This window comes from Pteropus vampyrus, unplaced genomic scaffold (assembly GCF_000151845.1).
Source record: "Pteropus vampyrus isolate Shadow unplaced genomic scaffold, Pvam_2.0 Scaffold42, whole genome shotgun sequence".
NCBI classification, from domain to species: domain Eukaryota; kingdom Metazoa; phylum Chordata; class Mammalia; order Chiroptera; family Pteropodidae; genus Pteropus; species Pteropus vampyrus.
In genome coordinates, this window is record NW_011888823.1 from 4,985,721 (window position 1) to 5,004,045 (window position 18,325).

Below are 18,325 nucleotides of genomic sequence, written 5' to 3' on the forward strand. Positions count from 1 at the left end.
CTGCCAGCGTAGAAGATCACTACTAAGTGATGCTGAGAGAAGCCGGAAGCATATAAAAGAACAGAGAGCAATGGGAAGGAGCAGGGCTGAGCCTAACTGGGGCTGCCTTGCAGAGAGAGATTAAATTTATTCATGTACAAAAACATTAGAATCACATTGCCTGCAATGTATATGGATTCTGGGGGCAACTCGAAATTAACAGAGGACGGAGCCAAAACTGTAAAAGAGATCTTTTGTTTTGATTCGACAGGCCCATGCTAGGATATCTACTCAGGAATAGGACTGTTTTTCTTTAATATTTGTGTCAGTTTATTCTGAGAGACAATAAAGAAGGTCTCTACTTAAGATACTTGAATATGGAAACTATAGAACATCTCAAACAGAGAGGGCCCCGGTGATTGGCTAGTACAATCTCACTTTCTCCTCTCACTCCCTAGCACCCATTTGCAGCTGAGGAAACAGAATCCCAGAAGGACCAAGTGGTCAGAGAGCATTAGGACTAGTCCTGGAATTAGCGTCATTTTTTCATTCAACAAGTATTTAGTGAGCATCTACTGTTCCAGCTCCAGGTCTGATCCTTGAGAAATATCAATGAATAAAACATTCCAGGAACTGGGAGACACGAAATGTCAGTAATACTGAGGCAGAGGTGTTTCTATCTGCACCTCTTCTCTCCCAGATGCTCTCTATTACTTTAAGGAGCCTTCATTTTTCACTTATTTTATCTGCAGACCTCAGCATGAATCAAAACACAATGCGTCGTTGGGGTTAAAAGGGAAAGTTTGCGGAGGCAACAGAACACAGATGTGATGGAAACTCTTGGACCCTCCCAACTTCAAACACCCTGCTCTCTGTGACTAGTATATCCTAAGTACCTTGTGTCTTGATGGTTTGGCTATTATGTCTCTACCCACAGTCTGTTTGGAAGAGTTTTGGTGCCGGGGACTAGGCAGCCTTACAGCTCCCCTGATGTTCTGGAGGAATAGCCTGTCTTAAACACTAGTAGTGGAGGACTGACAAGGGTTGGAAATTAGTTGTTCACCCAATTACTTCATGAAACTAACAAACTATCTCACTATTGAGAACTTTTAAAAGATCTAGTGGGAAACCTCAGAGAAAATGGGGAGTTTGATTAGGGGCTGAGAATTCTTAGGTTCTGTTCTCCTTGTTTACAATAACAGCTAGGCCCATTTTTTTGTTGGTGACCAAAGAAAAAGCTTGAGCTTATAAGACAAGAGGCAAGGAGGTCAAACAGGAAGACAGAGGAAGCAGTGGAAAATATAGACGTGGCTATAATTCATTCTCCACCTGAGTTTTAATCAAGAAATATGGCCCAAGGGGTTGAACTGAAATTATCTTAAACATTGCTTTATTCCTTCTTTATCTTGACCTTATTTTTTTATCATTCTCTTTAATTATTCATTCAATTCTTGGGAAACAGAAGAGACAAAAGAAAATCAAGTGCCTTCCAATTCTATTATTAGCTTAAGCCTTTCTTTTGTCAGACTTTCTTCAAAGCCATTGGTAATGTATATTTAAATTCCAAGAATCCTAACATTGATCTAGCTTATCCTTTTCCACGTAGTCATGGAAATTTGAACACAGAACCCTTGGTAATTCATGTATCATATGTATAAACAGAAAAAAAGAGTGACCAAGTGATAATAAATTCAGAACCTTTGAAAAATGTAATTAAATATCTCTAGTTTGGAGTTCTTTCCTAAGAATCTGTTCCATGTATGTTATACGTGCACACATGTGGGTATGTGCCCTTTTCGGCTGATACTATAAAGAAGCATTTTCAGAATAGGGAAGACAGGGAATCAGAATGAATGTCATTTACCCCTTATTTATTTAAATAGAAACCTCCCCCCACACACACACACATATTCTAAATAAATAGAAGTCTCCACTGTGCTAAAAGTCCTCTAAGCAATAAGATTTTATATCTCTTAGTCACCCACTCCCAGGTCATTGCCAAAATTCACCCTGAATGCTCTCACACTGCACATAGGATGATAGGTCAATAAAATCTCTCTGAAAAACAATTTGGGGAAAGATGTATTAAGAGTGTTAAGGATGCCACACTCTTTGATCCTATAATTTCAATTCTATAGTTGTTGAATCCTAAGAATATATTAAAAAATTCTAACAATACTGTATAAATATATAGATCTTTGTATATATATGAATAAAAGCAAATAATTGCAAATGCACTAACCATAAGATTTTGGTTAAATAGATTATGTAAATTCAAATAATAGAATACAGTATGCAGATATTATAATGTAGACATATACAATGCAGAGATAGATAGGTCACATACACACAATGTTAAATGTTAAAATGATAACATTTTCTGTCTTGTTTTTGGATGAGGTCCTAAAGAACAGAGAAGAAAATAACAGGGAACAAGTATTTCCCAATACCTAGGCAACCCAGAAAGGGGGTAGTTAATATTCTCAAGGGAAACCTCCAAAGTAGTAAGGGATGGATATCAATGGATAAATATCCCAGCCTCCTAGCATCTAGAGGGACAGTTCTGAGATACATTACAGTTCTTCAGAGGGTCTCCAGTGGTATTGAGCTCCAGTTACCCACGGCAGTCATCAGCTCAGTAACACACTCTTTATACTCTTCTTCCCCTGTCTGCATAACCTCTCTCCTCACTCCTGCTTCTTAGAATCAACTTCCTGATATAAAATCAGTACTCAGGACCTTATCTCAGGCTCTATTGGTGGGTGAGTAAAATTAAATCCCCCCCCAAAATATAATATTCTCTTAAGTTTAGGTTTTTGGATATCGAAACTCAGAAAGTTATTTTCCAAGAGCTTCTGTTTCAGCCCGCACCCAAAGCAAAGGAACAGAATGAAAATGTGGATCTCTGCTTCAAATGGGGGAGGAAAATGCTGAGGATACACGCAAATCAATGATTCAGCGAATTGTTCTGTCACAATATTATCACCATCACTGACATTATTGCTATCAAACACCAAAGACATAGAAATCAGGCAGAGTACTAGCAAGTCAGGGATTTACAACAAGGAGAAAAGACTTGTGGGGCTTAGACTCGTATAAGGCAGTTCCTTTGCCTTACGCAACTATCTTGACACTCCAGAAGGGGACCATGTTTTAGAGACCACAGTGTGATATCCATCAAAATATGCTGAGTTCCAGGGGTGAGAGGATTGTGATTTGTTTTGAGTCTCTCATTCCCAATATGAAACCTAAGTCGCATCTAGACGGTTGACCGACCCTCTTCTGTTTTCTCATGGATTTTAAACCATGCTTCAGGAAAAAGAAGGGATTCTGAGGCTAGGAATTGAAGTTTCCCTGATGGTATGTGGTCTCAGGAATCTGAAACAAAATTTTAAAGAAAGAAGGCTGTTCTGCACACAATCTCAGATTCTTACCCTTGGCCTCCCTGCCTAGAACATCAGACTAGTGTCTAAAATATTTGATAAATATGGGCAAGAGAGAAGTAGAACCAGCAGCATCAGTAGCGGTAGATCCCAAAAGTTTAGGACAGAGGTTACAAAGTCGATGTCTTCAGGATTTAGATTGATAATATAAGTGAAACAAGCAATGATTATGGAGATGATGGCAAATCGAAGAATGCGTGCTCCATCTGATAGGTACTTCTGAACTCTAGTTAGTTGAGGTCTAGTGTTACCAAATTTTTAAGAGCAACCAAGAAATCAAAATCTAGCAATTGCACTTCTGAGTATAACAATAATTCGTAAGGATCTTCATGACAGCACAATTTACAATAGCCAAGATATGGAAGCAACCTAAATGTCCATCAACAGACAATTGGATAAAGAAGTTATGGTTCATACATACAATGGAATATTACTCAGCTATTAAACAAAATAAAATCCTACCATTTGCAAAGATATGGATAGACCTAGAGGTTATTACGCTGAGTGAATTAAGCCAGACAGAGAAAGATAAATGCCATATGATTTCACTTATATATAGAATCTAAAGAACAAAAAGAACAAACTAATCAAAAACAGACTCATAAACATTGAAGGGTTTGGTGATGGATCAGGGGAGAGGGTTGGGGGGCTGGGAGAATGGGGTGAAGGGTTAAAGAAGTACAAACTAGTAGTTGCTAGATGGTCACGGGGATGGGGAGCAAGGCATAGGGAATGCAGTTCGCATTAACATGTTGGCTACGTGGAAAACCAGAGGAGAGAAGGAGCAATTAGGGAGCTTGTTTTATAAACTATATAAATGTCAAACCAGTGTATTGTGTACTTGAAACTAATTAAAATAAATAAATTTTTTTAAAAAATCTAGACTTTTAATGAAAGCTGCTGACTTCAATGATGATAACTAGTTCAAATGTTTTTTGCCCACCTCATGTTGGCCTGCATAGTATGCCAAAGAAAACACATTTGTGAGCCATAGTTGGCTCCCAGGCAGCAAATGGAATAATCTACTATAATTGGATGATATAGTGAAAACCCATGGTAATGGGCAACTAAAATTTTGAAAAGCAGAAAGAATGGAGAAAGATTTTAGAGAATGAGTTGTAAAAGGAAAAGGGGACTGCACTCAGATTTATAAGTTTATGAACTTTAATTTGGGGCCAGTTTTAATATTTGCTACTATGAGACATAAGGATAATGGTGATTGTGGTATTATAGTCACACAGTATCACACATGGCCTTGACTTGATGCATAACCAGTTAGCTGCCTTCTTCCTGTTACTGGCTTAACTCCCAGAGGAACATTTGGTTTAAGACTAGTGTCCCAGCACCAATTCCCTACTTTCACTTCCCCCAAAATGACCCTTTTACAAGAAGTCTAAGACCACAATCAAGACAAATAGAAAGATGGCCTACTGATTAGATATCTAGAAAGAGACAAAGGTCTTTGAATGGAAGGAACAGACTACCACAAGCGTTAGTGAACCTCTTCTTCAGAAGAGTAAGATTAACACTTAGACTAAACCCAAAGGTAGATCTTAGAACAGGAAGAGCCAGGACAATTTCTGCCCTGAGACTAGAAAGAACACTACAGAAAGAACATGCTATTGACGCTATCTTTTGATGATTTTTCATTGGTCATTCAGCCTGTTTCAATTGTCAAACTGAGATAATGGTTACCTCGATGGTACAATCGAGATAAATGAAATAATGGTTATCGTAAACTCTAGACATTTTTGTAGCGTCTAATTGGAACATGGCCATGGCCATTCACTTACTATAGCTGCTTTCTCCTGCAAAGACTAAAACATGTACTATGCAGCCCTTCACTTCCAAGTGGCCCTCTCGAACAGCCCTGTTACCTGACATAACTCACAAAGGCTGCTGTGAGGTACAACTTGAGTCAGGCTTTCCTACTTCCTACAGGACTTTCATCAATAAATACTGAATGCCTTAAACATGACAAAGATCTCCACGCTTAATTTCAAGCTTTGGGCACCTGATAGTCAGGTTTACCTGCATTCTAACTTTGACTCTAGACTCTCAGCTCTCAGTATACACATGTGAACAGAGCCAAGGGCTATGTTAATTGGGCAAAAATGGCGAATGTGGTATAGATAACTGAATGAAGCAGAGAAGGTTACTGACCTTTGCTATTGCCTTTTTCCTAAGGCTGCACCAGTATATGCACAACATATTATTACAACACAAGATATAGTATAACATGTTACTACAATGTACTACTAGATATACTTATTATATATAGTGATATAACTGTAACATATCACTATAATGTACTGCAAGATAAACATCTAATGATATAACTATATGTATTATTGCAAGATGTCTCTGCTCTTGAGCCCAGGGAAACCAGCCATAACATCTTCAAACTACCATCTCTCTCCAGCCCCTCAGTAAGAAAACATGACCACCCAAGAGCAAAAACGATCATCAAAGAAATCTGTGTTCCATCAGGAACAAGAAGCTCATCGACATCTACGAAATATGACAAACCTCTGAGGCCTACTTAAGCTGAACAATAAATAGGCATTCCATGTCTCTCTTCCAATATCTGCATCTTTCATGTCCCAAAGAAGACCGGATAATTGAGTTTTGAAATCTCAACCTTATAGATTACTTTTGGCTTTGCTGGCACATGATTGTTAAAGATTACATGTATGATCCCAAGGTGGGGAGGCAGATTGTGCTTAGCAGAACTTTTGCAGCTTAATGAGAATGGGTTGAGGGTACCAGATGACCTGATAACTTTATGTGAGTTATACAAGATTCAAGTTCAACGATACAAAGAGTTCCACACAGTTATCAGAAGTATTTGACCTCAAAGAGACACAACACTGCACTGTATCTTTAGTACACTGTCAGGGGAAGCTTGAGGATGTTGTCCTTTAAAAAGTTCCAAATATCTTTATAGCTGTACAACCTGGGTCCTCAGTGTTTCCTACTGTGTACAGTAAATGGATTTGAATTAAAGATCTTTAATGTGCTACGATATCTCTATTATCAGAGTTAGAATGATTACCTTGTCTGTTTTCTAATAGTCTTTCTTATGATTTTTTTCAAAAATTAAACATTTTTTTAAATTTTAAATTAATTAATTAATTAAAAGTTTCAAATACACAAATGCCATTCTAAGCCTATATTATGTTTTTGCCCTTATTTGTGTTTAAAATCCCTGGGCTTCATATTGACATGACCTGGGTTTGTTGCTAGAAAAATAAGCATCTTCATTATTAATTATCAACAAATGAAGCCACAAATGTGAGCTGATGATGATCTGACTATACGTTTTCTGACTGTTGTACCATAGAAAGTCTATCAAACCAGGTAAGCTCTTTTCATATCCAGAAAGCATCTCAACTTATCCTAAACCAAAACTCAACCATACATTTCATTAGCAAATCTCCTAAACAGGAACAAAGGAGAAAACTACATATTTCCCATGCCTCAGTTGATTATCCCCTCTACCTATTGCACCTCACTTATCCTATTATATGAAGAAAGGCTGGGGTTCTCCAGGTTGTCACAAGTCAATCTCTAGTTAAATAAAAACACAGATAACATCATTTGTCAGTGAAAGGAGAGAAATTTTACTTAAAGACCTGGAGCCGAGGGAGAAAATCAATGATGATTATGGTGGACTTGGGTCTCCCCCAAAAAAGGCTTGTCTTTTCACTGGTCATGGGAGAAAACACAACACGGACAAATGTGGATTCAAGCAGTTTCTTCAGCCAGAGCATTGACGTCTGTTGCTGACTAAGGAGACAAGAATGAGAAAATATAAGATTTACACTCGAAACACCCATGTATTTTTTGCATAGGGATCTCCCCGGCTCAGTTTCCCAGAGACTCCATTAGACGTAAGGTTTCGGAAGAAGGTAGGTCCAGGGGTTATGTTAACGTCTCTACTGAATACACAAGTTAGAGGAAGGCTGTATAGCATAAAGAAGACAAACGATTAACACAGTGAGCCTGGTTCCTTGCAAGATTGATGGGGCTGTGGGGGAAATAATTGGTTTGGGGGGTGGAAGGGCAAGCGCTAAGAAAGAGCTGGAGACAGTCTTTGGGAAGTGAATGGAGAGCTAGGCTTTGACAAAGATATGACATTTTAGAACACCTGCCAAGCTAGGGTGACAATTCCTCAGATCTGAGAGTCCCCTTTAATAATGAGAAAATGTCATTAATACCTTGTCTTCCTGTTTTTTTCCTGGCACAACTTCTTTGCTTTTTGTCTCTGTGATAAATCCTTCAGATGACATGCCGAGCACTTACATCTACATGATTGCACTATCTTCTTACGTTCCACAAATTTGGCCATCAGCAGGGTTCTTGTTGAAAGAGCAGCCCCTGTATTTCTCCCTCCCCCACCCCAAGTCCATTTGTCCAAAGCAGCCTATTCATCAATTCCTTTATATATGGAGACAAGTGGCCATGACATAGACCCTGTAGGTAAAAGGACCTGATGATGGATGATGCCTTGTCACAATGGCTGAAAGTCAACATGAGAGTTTGGTTGGGTCATTGGAAAATACTGAGACGTTTGGATAAAATTTGAGATATTTGGATGTAACCAAGAAAGTCCCTATTAGGACTGCTAGAATCTATTGGCTGCCCATTGGTAGAGCCTATAGGAAACACACTAAATGATACAAACCAAGTTAAATTCTCCTAGCCTTTCAGACACAAGTTCAGCCTCTTTAAAGCCTTTATCTGCTGGAATATTTAGGTACACATTCCTGGTTCTATCATCTTATTTCTAGAAAAAGCTCTTTAGCAAGGACTTGAACAATACAGAATTTTTTAAATGAATTTATTGAAATATAATTTACATACAATAAATTGCATATATTTTAAATGTACAGTTTGATGTTTTGACACAGATATGCATCCATGAACTTATTACCACAAATAAAGATAATAAGTGTATCCTCTCCACTCCCAAAGTTTCCCTGTTCTCCTTTGTAATCTCTTCCTCCTGGCCCTCCCCAGTCCCCACTTCAATTCCCAAAAATGTGGACTTTAAAGCTCTAGTTCAACACATCTTTTTAATCGACCAGCCTGCCCGCCAGAACCTCACAGAGCTACAGCTTCAACCTCAAGAAGCTCAAGGTCTAGGAAGAGAAAACATGCATACAAATAAAAAATTCTGGATGAAATCTGGTAAATTATATAAAATGTGCCCAAAAGATGAATAAAGGAAGTTCATTGAAGAAGTAGCCATAGGATTTGAGGCCTTCGTTTTGAGTTTTGAAGAACATATAGGAATTTATTAGGTAAAGGTGCTAAAAATAAATAACTACAAGTAAGACTGAACTTTCCATGAACATTTGTACTTTTTCTGCTTTTAAATAACCCAGTTTGACTAAAATATCAGAGGTTGCCTGAGGGAGAGAATAAAGGACAAGACTAGAAAGTGAGTTTGGGGTTGGGAGAATGAGTATGAAAAGTGAAATGTTACAGTAAAAACGAACTACCTCTTGTAGACAGTGTGGAGTTTCCCCAATTTTTTGAACCAAGCTTGGAGAAGATGGTTGCTAGAGAGAGGCTTCCCATCCTCTGGTCAAAACCTCCTCCACCCTCCACTACTTCAACTCTCGTCTCTCTTTTACCCACTATACTTCTGACCACACCCCCTCCTCTGTCTCTGTATGAGCATAATCATCAAGTGCTCTACCAGGTCAAATAAGATAAAGAATGAAAATCGAGGTGAGGCTCCTGAAGTGTTCTGCACAATCCCTGACATTTAGTAGGTCCCCCAATAAGTGTTACAACTACCTCAAGTTTGGCAGCTTTTGTCTTTGAACTCCGTATTATTAATTTGCAACCCCATTCTTCCTGAGTTTTCTCTGAGTTCTCAATTTTCTTCTTTAGTTTTCTCTGACAAAAAAGAGAAACCCCAAAGGCTGATAAATCCAATAATTTTGTCTCTAGACCTTCTCATCTACTCCCATACATTCGCCTGCACAAAACTCTACATTGTCAATGCTCAAATCTACATCACCAGCCCCAACTGATCTTCTGAGCTACATTTACTTATATCCAGTTTGTCCATTGGGCATCTAAGTGAATATTGGATCTGTTCAGTAGACATCTCAACCTGTACAAATCTGAAACTAGTACTTTCTGTCCAAATGTAGTTCCTGCTCCTGTATCCACCTAGTAGTCATTTACTCAGGGCAGAAGTCTAGGTTTCAAACTTTCCTTTCATAGCCCTTATCAGTCACCTCAATATTTTATAACCCACTCCTTCTTCTCCATCCCCATCACTAACTTGGATCAGTCTCCTCTGGGTTTTGATACTCAAGTCTTTTATTCATATCTCTCTTCACAGGAAATATTAAGTAAAAGATGTCACCCCCTAGGTGATTAACCATCTCCAGCTCTCTCCCTTCATGTCAGCAAATGCATCTGGAGACACTGTGCACAAGCACTAAAATTAAGTAGATGCAGATTTATTTCCCAGCTCTTTCGTGTCCTTGAGCAATTTCCTGAAGCCTGTAAAAAAGTAATCTCCAATCGGGCATTTAGTTTCCTCATTAGTAAAATAATAGGATTGCCATTAAGTTCATGCCCTTCTGGCTTCAACTAAAAGAAGATTTTTAAGACCAAGAGAAATAAAATAATTTGTCCAAGTTTACAAGACTTACAACGTTTAGTAAGACTGATTTTCTGGATCCAAGAGGTTTGGAACCAGAAAATCAGTCTTACTAAATGTTGAAGAAAATCATTGTGGGTCCCACTGTTCAGCTCTTCTCCTGTAGACTTTGTTGCTGACCTCATATGGACTTTGTGACATCCCAGAATGGTAACGTCTAAGTCACAGAGGCCCAGTTTCTTTACAGATGCCCCCTACCTGCCCCCATCTAAAGGCTCAGAATACCATCTTCAGGCAAATGACTAGAAAGCCCCCATCAGGATTCTAACATCTACCAGGATTAAGTGCAACTACCTAGGATGCAGCAGCGCTGCACATTCCCCTAGGACTCGGTGGACTTCCTGCAGGAGCATTAGAAGAAAGCACCACCAAGGAGGGCATGGGGGAGGAGGAAGAAGAGGGCAGCAATGGCAAGGCTCTTGAATAAGTGGTCCTGAGGTTGTGCAGGGGGAGTGTAGAAAATAGTAGGATAATGTGTGTGAGGAGGGAAAAGAGGAAGTGTTGACGGAGCTATTACTGAAGAGGCTTTCTTCATTCTCAGGCACACGACGTGGCCTCAGTCAGAAGCCAGCCATTTCTAAGTACTCATCAAGCCTCCATAATGAATCAGTCATTGACCAGCTTCCCTGGACTATAAGAACCAGAATGAGATAGAGATCTTTCAATGTAGTTATCTAGATGTTTACCATAAGAAATACCTTAAGTCAGGAGGGACAGGGTGGGCTTCAAAGGCACAGGACCTGTGCAGTCACAAATGGCCCTGTGCTCAGGGAACCTCAGGCTTGGTCTATACTCTGACAGTATCTTTTTTTTTTTTTTTTTTTACAAGAGTCCAGTATATTCATCTTGCTCTGGGACCTACAATAATGTTGCTGGTTCTGGGGATACATGACTTTTCTGAAGCAGGCAATACAGGAAGTTCCAAGTAAACCAGGCCAAACCACAGCTAAAAAGGTAACAAAATCATAAGGGAAAACCTAGAAAATGTCAAGTTGGCCTTGTGTGCTCACCTAAAGAACCTTTTGAGATTTTCACCCTAACCAAGGACCTTTATAACCCCAATTTTGTCTTTGCTTTTTTGCAGCATGAAGAAAGTGCCACTCTGTTGTGGGACAGTGGTGTACTAAGGAAACAAATATTTCTGCATGGTGACACAGTCCTCACCAGAACGCCAAAGCATTTTGGAGGTATTACCTTTCACATTTCCTCCCAGAACAACAATAAGCCTGCTCAGCATTGGGAAACTCTTGACCAATAAAATCTGATGATTGTGACACTCAAAGAATCTGGGTCTTTCATTTGTCCTTACTGAAAATGAAGGCTTGGTTTTGAAAATTTCATTAGATAAGTCATCCATGCCGTCTCAGCATAGGGTGAGTAAAGGGCAAAGTGTCACTAAACCTATGTGCTTTGGATCACAGAATTCTAGGATGAGAAAGAACAGTGAAGGAGTTCCTTTGTTCCTTTTCTTTAATATAAATACAACTAAATCTACTTTTCCAAATATGAGAATTCTGCCCAAGAGAAAAATGGGGAAACCAAATAGGCAGTAATACTGTCAAGTAAGCTTTCTTCGTCAGTTCCATTTTTCTAGATCTTCAAGAGACAAAGTGAAATTATGTTTCCAACCTATCTCCTCTTCTTCAAACTCCATCGATCACTACTAAGAGTAGGAAGTAGAGTTTCATCCAGTCAAGTCAAAGAAATATGACTGAATTGTGACGTTTTCTCTTGACCCAATGTTGATCAGTAGAGTTGTAACAGGCACTTATGTTTAAAATACACCAGCATTATTGAGTGTCTCCTCTGGCCACTGTGCCCTACCAGCATGTTGATCACAATGCTCTGAAAGCTTCAATGATGGAGGTATTGAACTTCATATGTAGTGATTTCAGTCTGTCTCTCAGGTCCTTTTCCTCTTTTGGTGGCAATTCATCCCTCTTTTACAAGGCCAGATGTTCTCAAACTCAGTGACATGATAGCCATTGGTGAGAGGGGTGATTTCAAGTGGGCAAGGGTCCCTGGCATGTGACATGTGGCTCTTAGAACATGAAGGGAGATGACTGAAGCAGAGAAAAGAAAAACAGAAATCTCAACAGTAGTGCCTTGTGGCACAGTTACAAGAAGTGAGGACTGAGGATTAGGAGATCTGGGCTTGAGATCCAACTTTGCCTATAATTTGTGACTTTAGCCAATTTACTCTTCATCTCCAGACATATTTATTATGAAATTGTTCTCTAGCAACCCTCACAACTATAAGTTCCTTATTCTAGTTGGTAGATGGATTAAAGCACATTTTTCCTAAAGACCATATGAGGCTAAATGATTGAATATGTGTGTGGTATTTTCATGCCATAATACCCCCTTTCTAATGCCCTAAGATGCAGCCCTATTTTTGTCTTATGGCTGAAGGGCCCTTTATTCCTAGTGTATTTTGGGAAGGGAAAGTTTCTTCATTATGTTATAGATGGGGGGGGCGGGGATTAAGGTCAGGGGAAGCAGGGGAGTGTTAATGTTATTTGGATCCTTCTGAAGCATAAATTTTGGATTTTCTTTGTGTACTACCATTCCATATGACCTTATTGTTAGTGGTGACAAAAGAAATGGAAATAGTCAAATAATTTGCCATAAGTCCAAAACTAACAACAACCACAAAGAAAACTAATGAAAGTTTGAATTCTCTCCAAATGAGATTTTTAAATTTGTCTAGAGGACCTCTAGGTTCACACCCTGCCTCTAAGAATTCACGAGTTTTTCCCAGTTCTCTTTCTTCAATATTAGATTCCTTTACTCCAATCCTAGTAGCACATGTAAGAAAGAAGAGTGGAGAGTCAAGGCCAGAACTATTTTTAAGTCAAATAGGGAAGGCAGTATGGAGTGGTGGGCAGTCTTTGGCCTGGGGATCAATAATCCTGGGTCTGGTCATGGCTCTTGAGCTGTGTGGGTGCAGCCCTCAGACAAGCCTCTTGGCCTCCCAAATGAGGAGGTCCAAAGGGCTCCCGAGGAACCTCCCAGGGCCACTGCTCTTGTGATGAGTCTCCCACCTTTGAGCAGCCCAATCTCTCTATTCCTGGAAAACAGAAATTGCTTATGGAAAGACAGTTTGGAAACGCAGTCAAAAAGTATGTGAAAGAAGGCTGGAGGGAAAATTGGAAAGAACTCCAACAAATCTTCAGGCAGAACCCAGGCTGTTCTCAGAACCAAGATGCTCTCTTGTTTCCCAGAACTGGATGGGAAGAGGCAAATTGAGTCCCGCCTTCCTTTTTCTCTAAAAACCACCCTTTGGCCTTGGGCTCTGGTTCTTTATATTTCCTACTAGAGACACCAGATGAGTCCTGAGCTCAGAGAGCTCTGCCTCTTGAGGGACCAATCTCTAGGCAGCTTTCCCCTCCTCTGATCTGCCCTTGAGCCCCCTTTTTCTGCCTCAATAGCAGCAGCAAGAGCAAAGAAGACAGGGCGTGCATGTGAACGGGGTAGAAGGTCCCCATTTCCCAGCTGAGGTCAACATCTGGAGAGACTTAGGTTTCAGAGGACTCAGACTGAGTCATCAACATGTGTAAGGACTGTCAGCAACTCTTCCATGTTCACTCTTAATGAGCTTCAATTCCTGGCCTGCTGGGAGGATCCAACCCCAGGAAGAAGACATCCATTGGACTCCCCAGAAAAATTAATGGAGTGAGTTTGAATGGGAGAGGTGAGATGGGACCCAACTAGAGATCCAAAACAGCGATGCCCAAAGTCTGCCCCTTTCTAACCTAAGGAACCATGGATTTAGTTCTCTCCCCATGTCTCAATAGCTATCAGAAAAATAACTATTTCCTTTCATCGAGAGAAACAAAAAACTAAGACCCACCAGAAAGTCAAAGTATGGAAGAAACAGGTTTATTGGGTGCTCTACTATTTCTGTGCTGGGTTATTTGAAGTTGTTCATGTAGCCCTTCTGTGCCTCAGTTTCTTCATCCAAAAACAGAAGGAAGGAAATAAAGAAAGAGAAAAAGGAAAGAAGGAAGGAAGGAAGGAAGGAAGGAAAACAGAGCAGAAGAAAAGGGGAGGAGACAGTCAGCAGACTGGATTAACAGAAGGTTCACAAAAAGAGGCAAGCTCTGGGCCCAGGAGGGTCAGGCGTGACGTTGTTGTGCTCTATCTAAACTGCCATTGGCTCACGCAACGCTGGGGCAGAAATGGAAAAAGAAACAGACAGACAGAGGTACCCAATGCTCAATCCTGTTCTGTCCTCACTCCAGGAGGTCTGACGCAGAAGCCAATCCAAACATCCCACAGACTCACCCCCAACTGGCCAGCAAATTGCCTCCCCCACCATTGGGGCTTTCTGCTGCTGGAGTTTCTCAGCATGGGTGTCCAAAATAGGAACTACTCCTTAACCCTATGTAAAGGGGCTTTTTGTTTGTTTCTTCATCAGTTCTCAAGTCTGGCTGCCTTCTTCCCTGTGATCTCAGCTTCTCCTTGGCAGAGTGGGTCTTTTGAGGATGGGAAAGACTGGAGGAGAGAAAGATTACCCATTGTTTAAAATCATCCAGAAAATGCCTCTCAGACCAAAGAGGCCAACAGTCAGCAGAACCAGGCATGAGAGACCAGCATGGAGCACCAAAGGGTCTGTTACAGAGACAGTGTCTTTTTGCCGTCCCTGTTTAGAAATGATCCCACTTGGTATACCATGTCACTCTGTGTTGTGCCATCTGTCCTCATAACACCAAAGTGGCTAGAATGAGCAAATATTTATTGACCACCTACTGTGGACTGTGTCATTACCTGTGAGAAATGCAGAAGAAATATAAAAACAATATAGTCTCTAACTACAAGAAGCCTGCCACAAAAGTCATATCGTCTGAGAGATTATCTAACCCAACCAGCTTATTTACAAAATAAGAGAGCTGAAGTCCAGAGAAGTGATATTTGTGGCCAGTCAGGATCAAAACCAAGACACACTGTCTCCTGCTGAGATCAGACACACACACATAACATGGCAATATAGGCACAAAGCAGAGTTTTACACAGTCAGTATTGATTGTCCAGACTTTAAAGACAATGTTACAGGACCATGAATGGACTTTCGACAAATTTCAAAAGACAATGAAAATTGAAGTCAGGGAAGACAAAATGGGGAGAAATAGGATAGTCAGAAACATAGGAGTATTTTTTATTTATTCAACAAATATTCCATAAACACTTATTGGACTCCTACTCTATGGCAGGACTATACCATGCCTGGGACTATATAGCAGTAAACACAATTTTTAAATTCCTGCTTTCATTAAACTTGCTTGTAGGAGGAATGTTTAGTCTGGAGTAGACAAAAAAAGTTCCCAAGATACAAAGACATAGGCAGCAGCCTATTTCATGCAGCAGTTCACTCTTTGGGTGAAAAAATACTCTAACAGAAGGGCTCCAGAGACACCTGCCTGGAAATAGGAATATGGAAAGCGTCACTCATGATGCCTCTTCAAGGAATCTGGGTTTCAAAGCATGACTTGTCATCTTATCGATAGACATCAAAAATACAGGGAGTGGGGCTTAAACTACATTCTCTCTTTTATTCAACCAATTTTTGCTAAGAACCTACTGCATGTGAGGCACTTGGCTCTTGAATAAGGATAATGGCAGGGGAGAGAAAAGGAGGAACAGAAAAAAAAAATAGTTATCAAGTTCCACTGAAATTTTTTTCTAAAGGAGGAAGAAGAAAAAATTGGATGATAAGTCCATTATCAGGGAAGTTGGGGATGGTGGATATCTCAGGCCCAGGCTTCTACTCTGAGCTTCAGACCCATATACCCAACAACCATTTAGTATCTCTATTTGGAAATCCCAAGAACACCGCAAACCCAAAATGTCTTAGACTAAAGTACATGATCCTCACGGCCCCTATGCCTGGCCTTTATCTCAGTGAGTGGTACCAGCGTCCAGATAGCTGCATTAGAAACAAAAGACATACCCATGACACCCTCTGCTCTTAATTCAAGCCATAACCAAGTCTTTGTCTCCTGTCTATATCCCTAGTTTGGCCTAAACCATTATCGAATATTTCGCTCTCCTGAACCTCTCCCTTTATTCACTTGCTTCCTCATTAGTTCATCCCCCACCCAGCAACAACCTCTAATTTCCTCATGTCAATATCTAAATTATTACTTTCCCATAGCTTCGCAATGTACTCGAGCCTGGTCTGGTATCTGCCTGGCTCTCCAACCTCATGCTGCACCATGTTGCGAAGTAATTATTCACTGATTCATGTTAAGTGTCAGATTAATGGCTGTCTCTCCTACCAGGTTGAAAGCTCCATGAACACAGAGTCTCTGTCTGTTTTTGTCTACTATTTTCTTATCATCTATATACATGGCACATACTACATGATCAATAAATATTTGCTGACTGAATTTTTGGAAAGGGTTAAACCAATGGTTCTCAGCCTGGGTGATTTTACTCCTCCCCCCAAGGTAATATTTGGGAACATTTTGCTTGTCACAGCTGTGGAGACGTCACTGACATCTAATGGGTAGAGTCCGGGGATGCTGCCAAACATCCTACAAAGCACAAGACAGCCCCACAAAATTACTCAGCCCATAATGTCAGCAGAGCTGACACTGAGAAATCTTGATTTAGATGAAAAAGAAGAACTATGTTTTGATCATATTGACTTGGATTCCTAGAGTCAAGTCCATATAGAAACACATTTAGTATCTCCCAATGTTGTAGAGAGACTTAAACATTCATGCATATACAGGCAGTCAACAACCGTTAAATTTCCTACAGGCAGGAGATACCTATTTTAATGGCTCTTGTACTCCCCAGAAGCCCAGCACAGGACTGGAATTTAGTTGCTCAATAACACCTGTCTGGAAAGCCTCATTTAACATAAAAAGGACCTCAAAACTGATGGTCACCTTGAGCCGCATTAGAGGGGCCACCTCATTTCACATATATGACCACAGTGCAACAAAGGCTAGTGACAGCACAATGGAGCCCCACCCACCTGCTAAGCCACACCCCTTCACAGTCACAATGGCTGAGGCCTTAAATACCCAGACTCGTGGCCTCCCGGCCCTGCAAAGCCCCTCATTTTTGCAGAAATTACAATGTCGACCAGCCGCAAATTAAAGAGTCATGGCATGAGGAGGGGCAAGAACCGATCTCCTCACAAGGGAGTCAAGAGAAGTGGCACCAAAAGAAAATATCGAAAGGGCAGCCTGAAGAGTAGGAAACGGAGCGATGATGGTGAGTGAGGGGTGAGGAGGATGACAGTCAGACATGGGGGAACCTGCTGCCCCAGGGCCCTCCCTCTTGGAGTTAGGAGTTCGCTCTCCTAGGACCCTGAAATCTCAGCCTGAGGATTTCATTTCCATTTAAATTCACATGTGGGCAGGAAGACTATGAAAGGATATACTCTAACGGATGTCCCTGTTGCACACATGTCCTTCCCCCACAGCCAATCGCAATTACCGCTCTCACTTGTGACCCCATCAGCGGGCTCTGCCCTGGTGGACTTCAAACACCACCAGGCAGCAACGAGAGGACTACCGAAGGGGGAATACTAAGGAGACCTGAAGTTAGATCAAAGCCAGAGAAGAGCCTATCGTGTGGGTAAAATGCCAACCGTGATGAAATGGGGAATGTATAGGTTGGCTGTTTCTCCCCAACGTCTCAATAAAATTTCGAAAACTGAAAAGTATGTTTATTTTGATCTTTTGGTGGAAATGGGGGTCCCTGAGCTAGGCAGACTTGGAAGAATTGGCAGGTATGAAACCATTAAACGTGACTTGGAAAATAGCCTGACTCTACTCTCCCCATGTTCCCCAACTCTGGCCATGTACCATCACCATATCTGGGGTCTTGATCTCAATAGACAACGTGCAGAGGAATAGGGGGAAAACAAGAAATGGGAGAAATGAATGGTATGGGAGAAATGAATGGCATTTATTAGTGTCAATGAGCCAAAAGATATAAGCTGGTTTTGTTAAGGAGCCAAAGGTGACACCAAACCACATGTTAACACTCAGAGGTGCTGGTAATTCATCTAGCAGGCTGTTAGAGATGGGATTTGTTAGAGATGGGATTTGATACTATGATAGGATTTGATACTATTATGGACGTGGGATTTAATACTATTTGACACTATTATGGATGTGGTAAGAGTAGCTATGTTGGGTTTGAGGATTTGATACTATGATAGGATTTGATACTATTATGGACGTGGGATTTAATA

General features: G+C 40.6%; 1 protein-coding gene across 1 annotated transcript; it reads left to right on the forward strand.

Annotated features, from left to right (window-relative positions):
- Nucleotides 1–17,179: 17,179 nt before the first annotated feature.
- TNP1 (transition protein 1) lies at nucleotides 17,180–17,780 on the forward strand. The gene is made up of 2 exons (XM_011358626.1): nucleotides 17,180–17,337; nucleotides 17,549–17,780. The coding sequence occupies exons 1-2, from the start codon at nucleotides 17,199–17,201 to the stop codon at nucleotides 17,575–17,577; spliced, it is 168 nt and encodes a 55-aa protein (XP_011356928.1). The 5' UTR covers nucleotides 17,180–17,198; the 3' UTR covers nucleotides 17,578–17,780.
- The last annotated feature ends 545 nt before the right edge of the window (nucleotides 17,781–18,325 follow it).

Bases quoted from the DNA above. Each gene is read 5' to 3' on its own strand.
- TNP1 (XM_011358626.1), top strand. From the start codon at position 17,199: ATGTCGACCAGCCGCAAATTAAAGAGTCATGGCATGAGGAGGGGCAAG. The intron at 17,338-17,548 runs GTGAGTGAGGGG...CTTCCCCCACAG, and splicing joins TAGGAAACGGAGCGATGATG to CCAATCGCAATTACCGCTCT.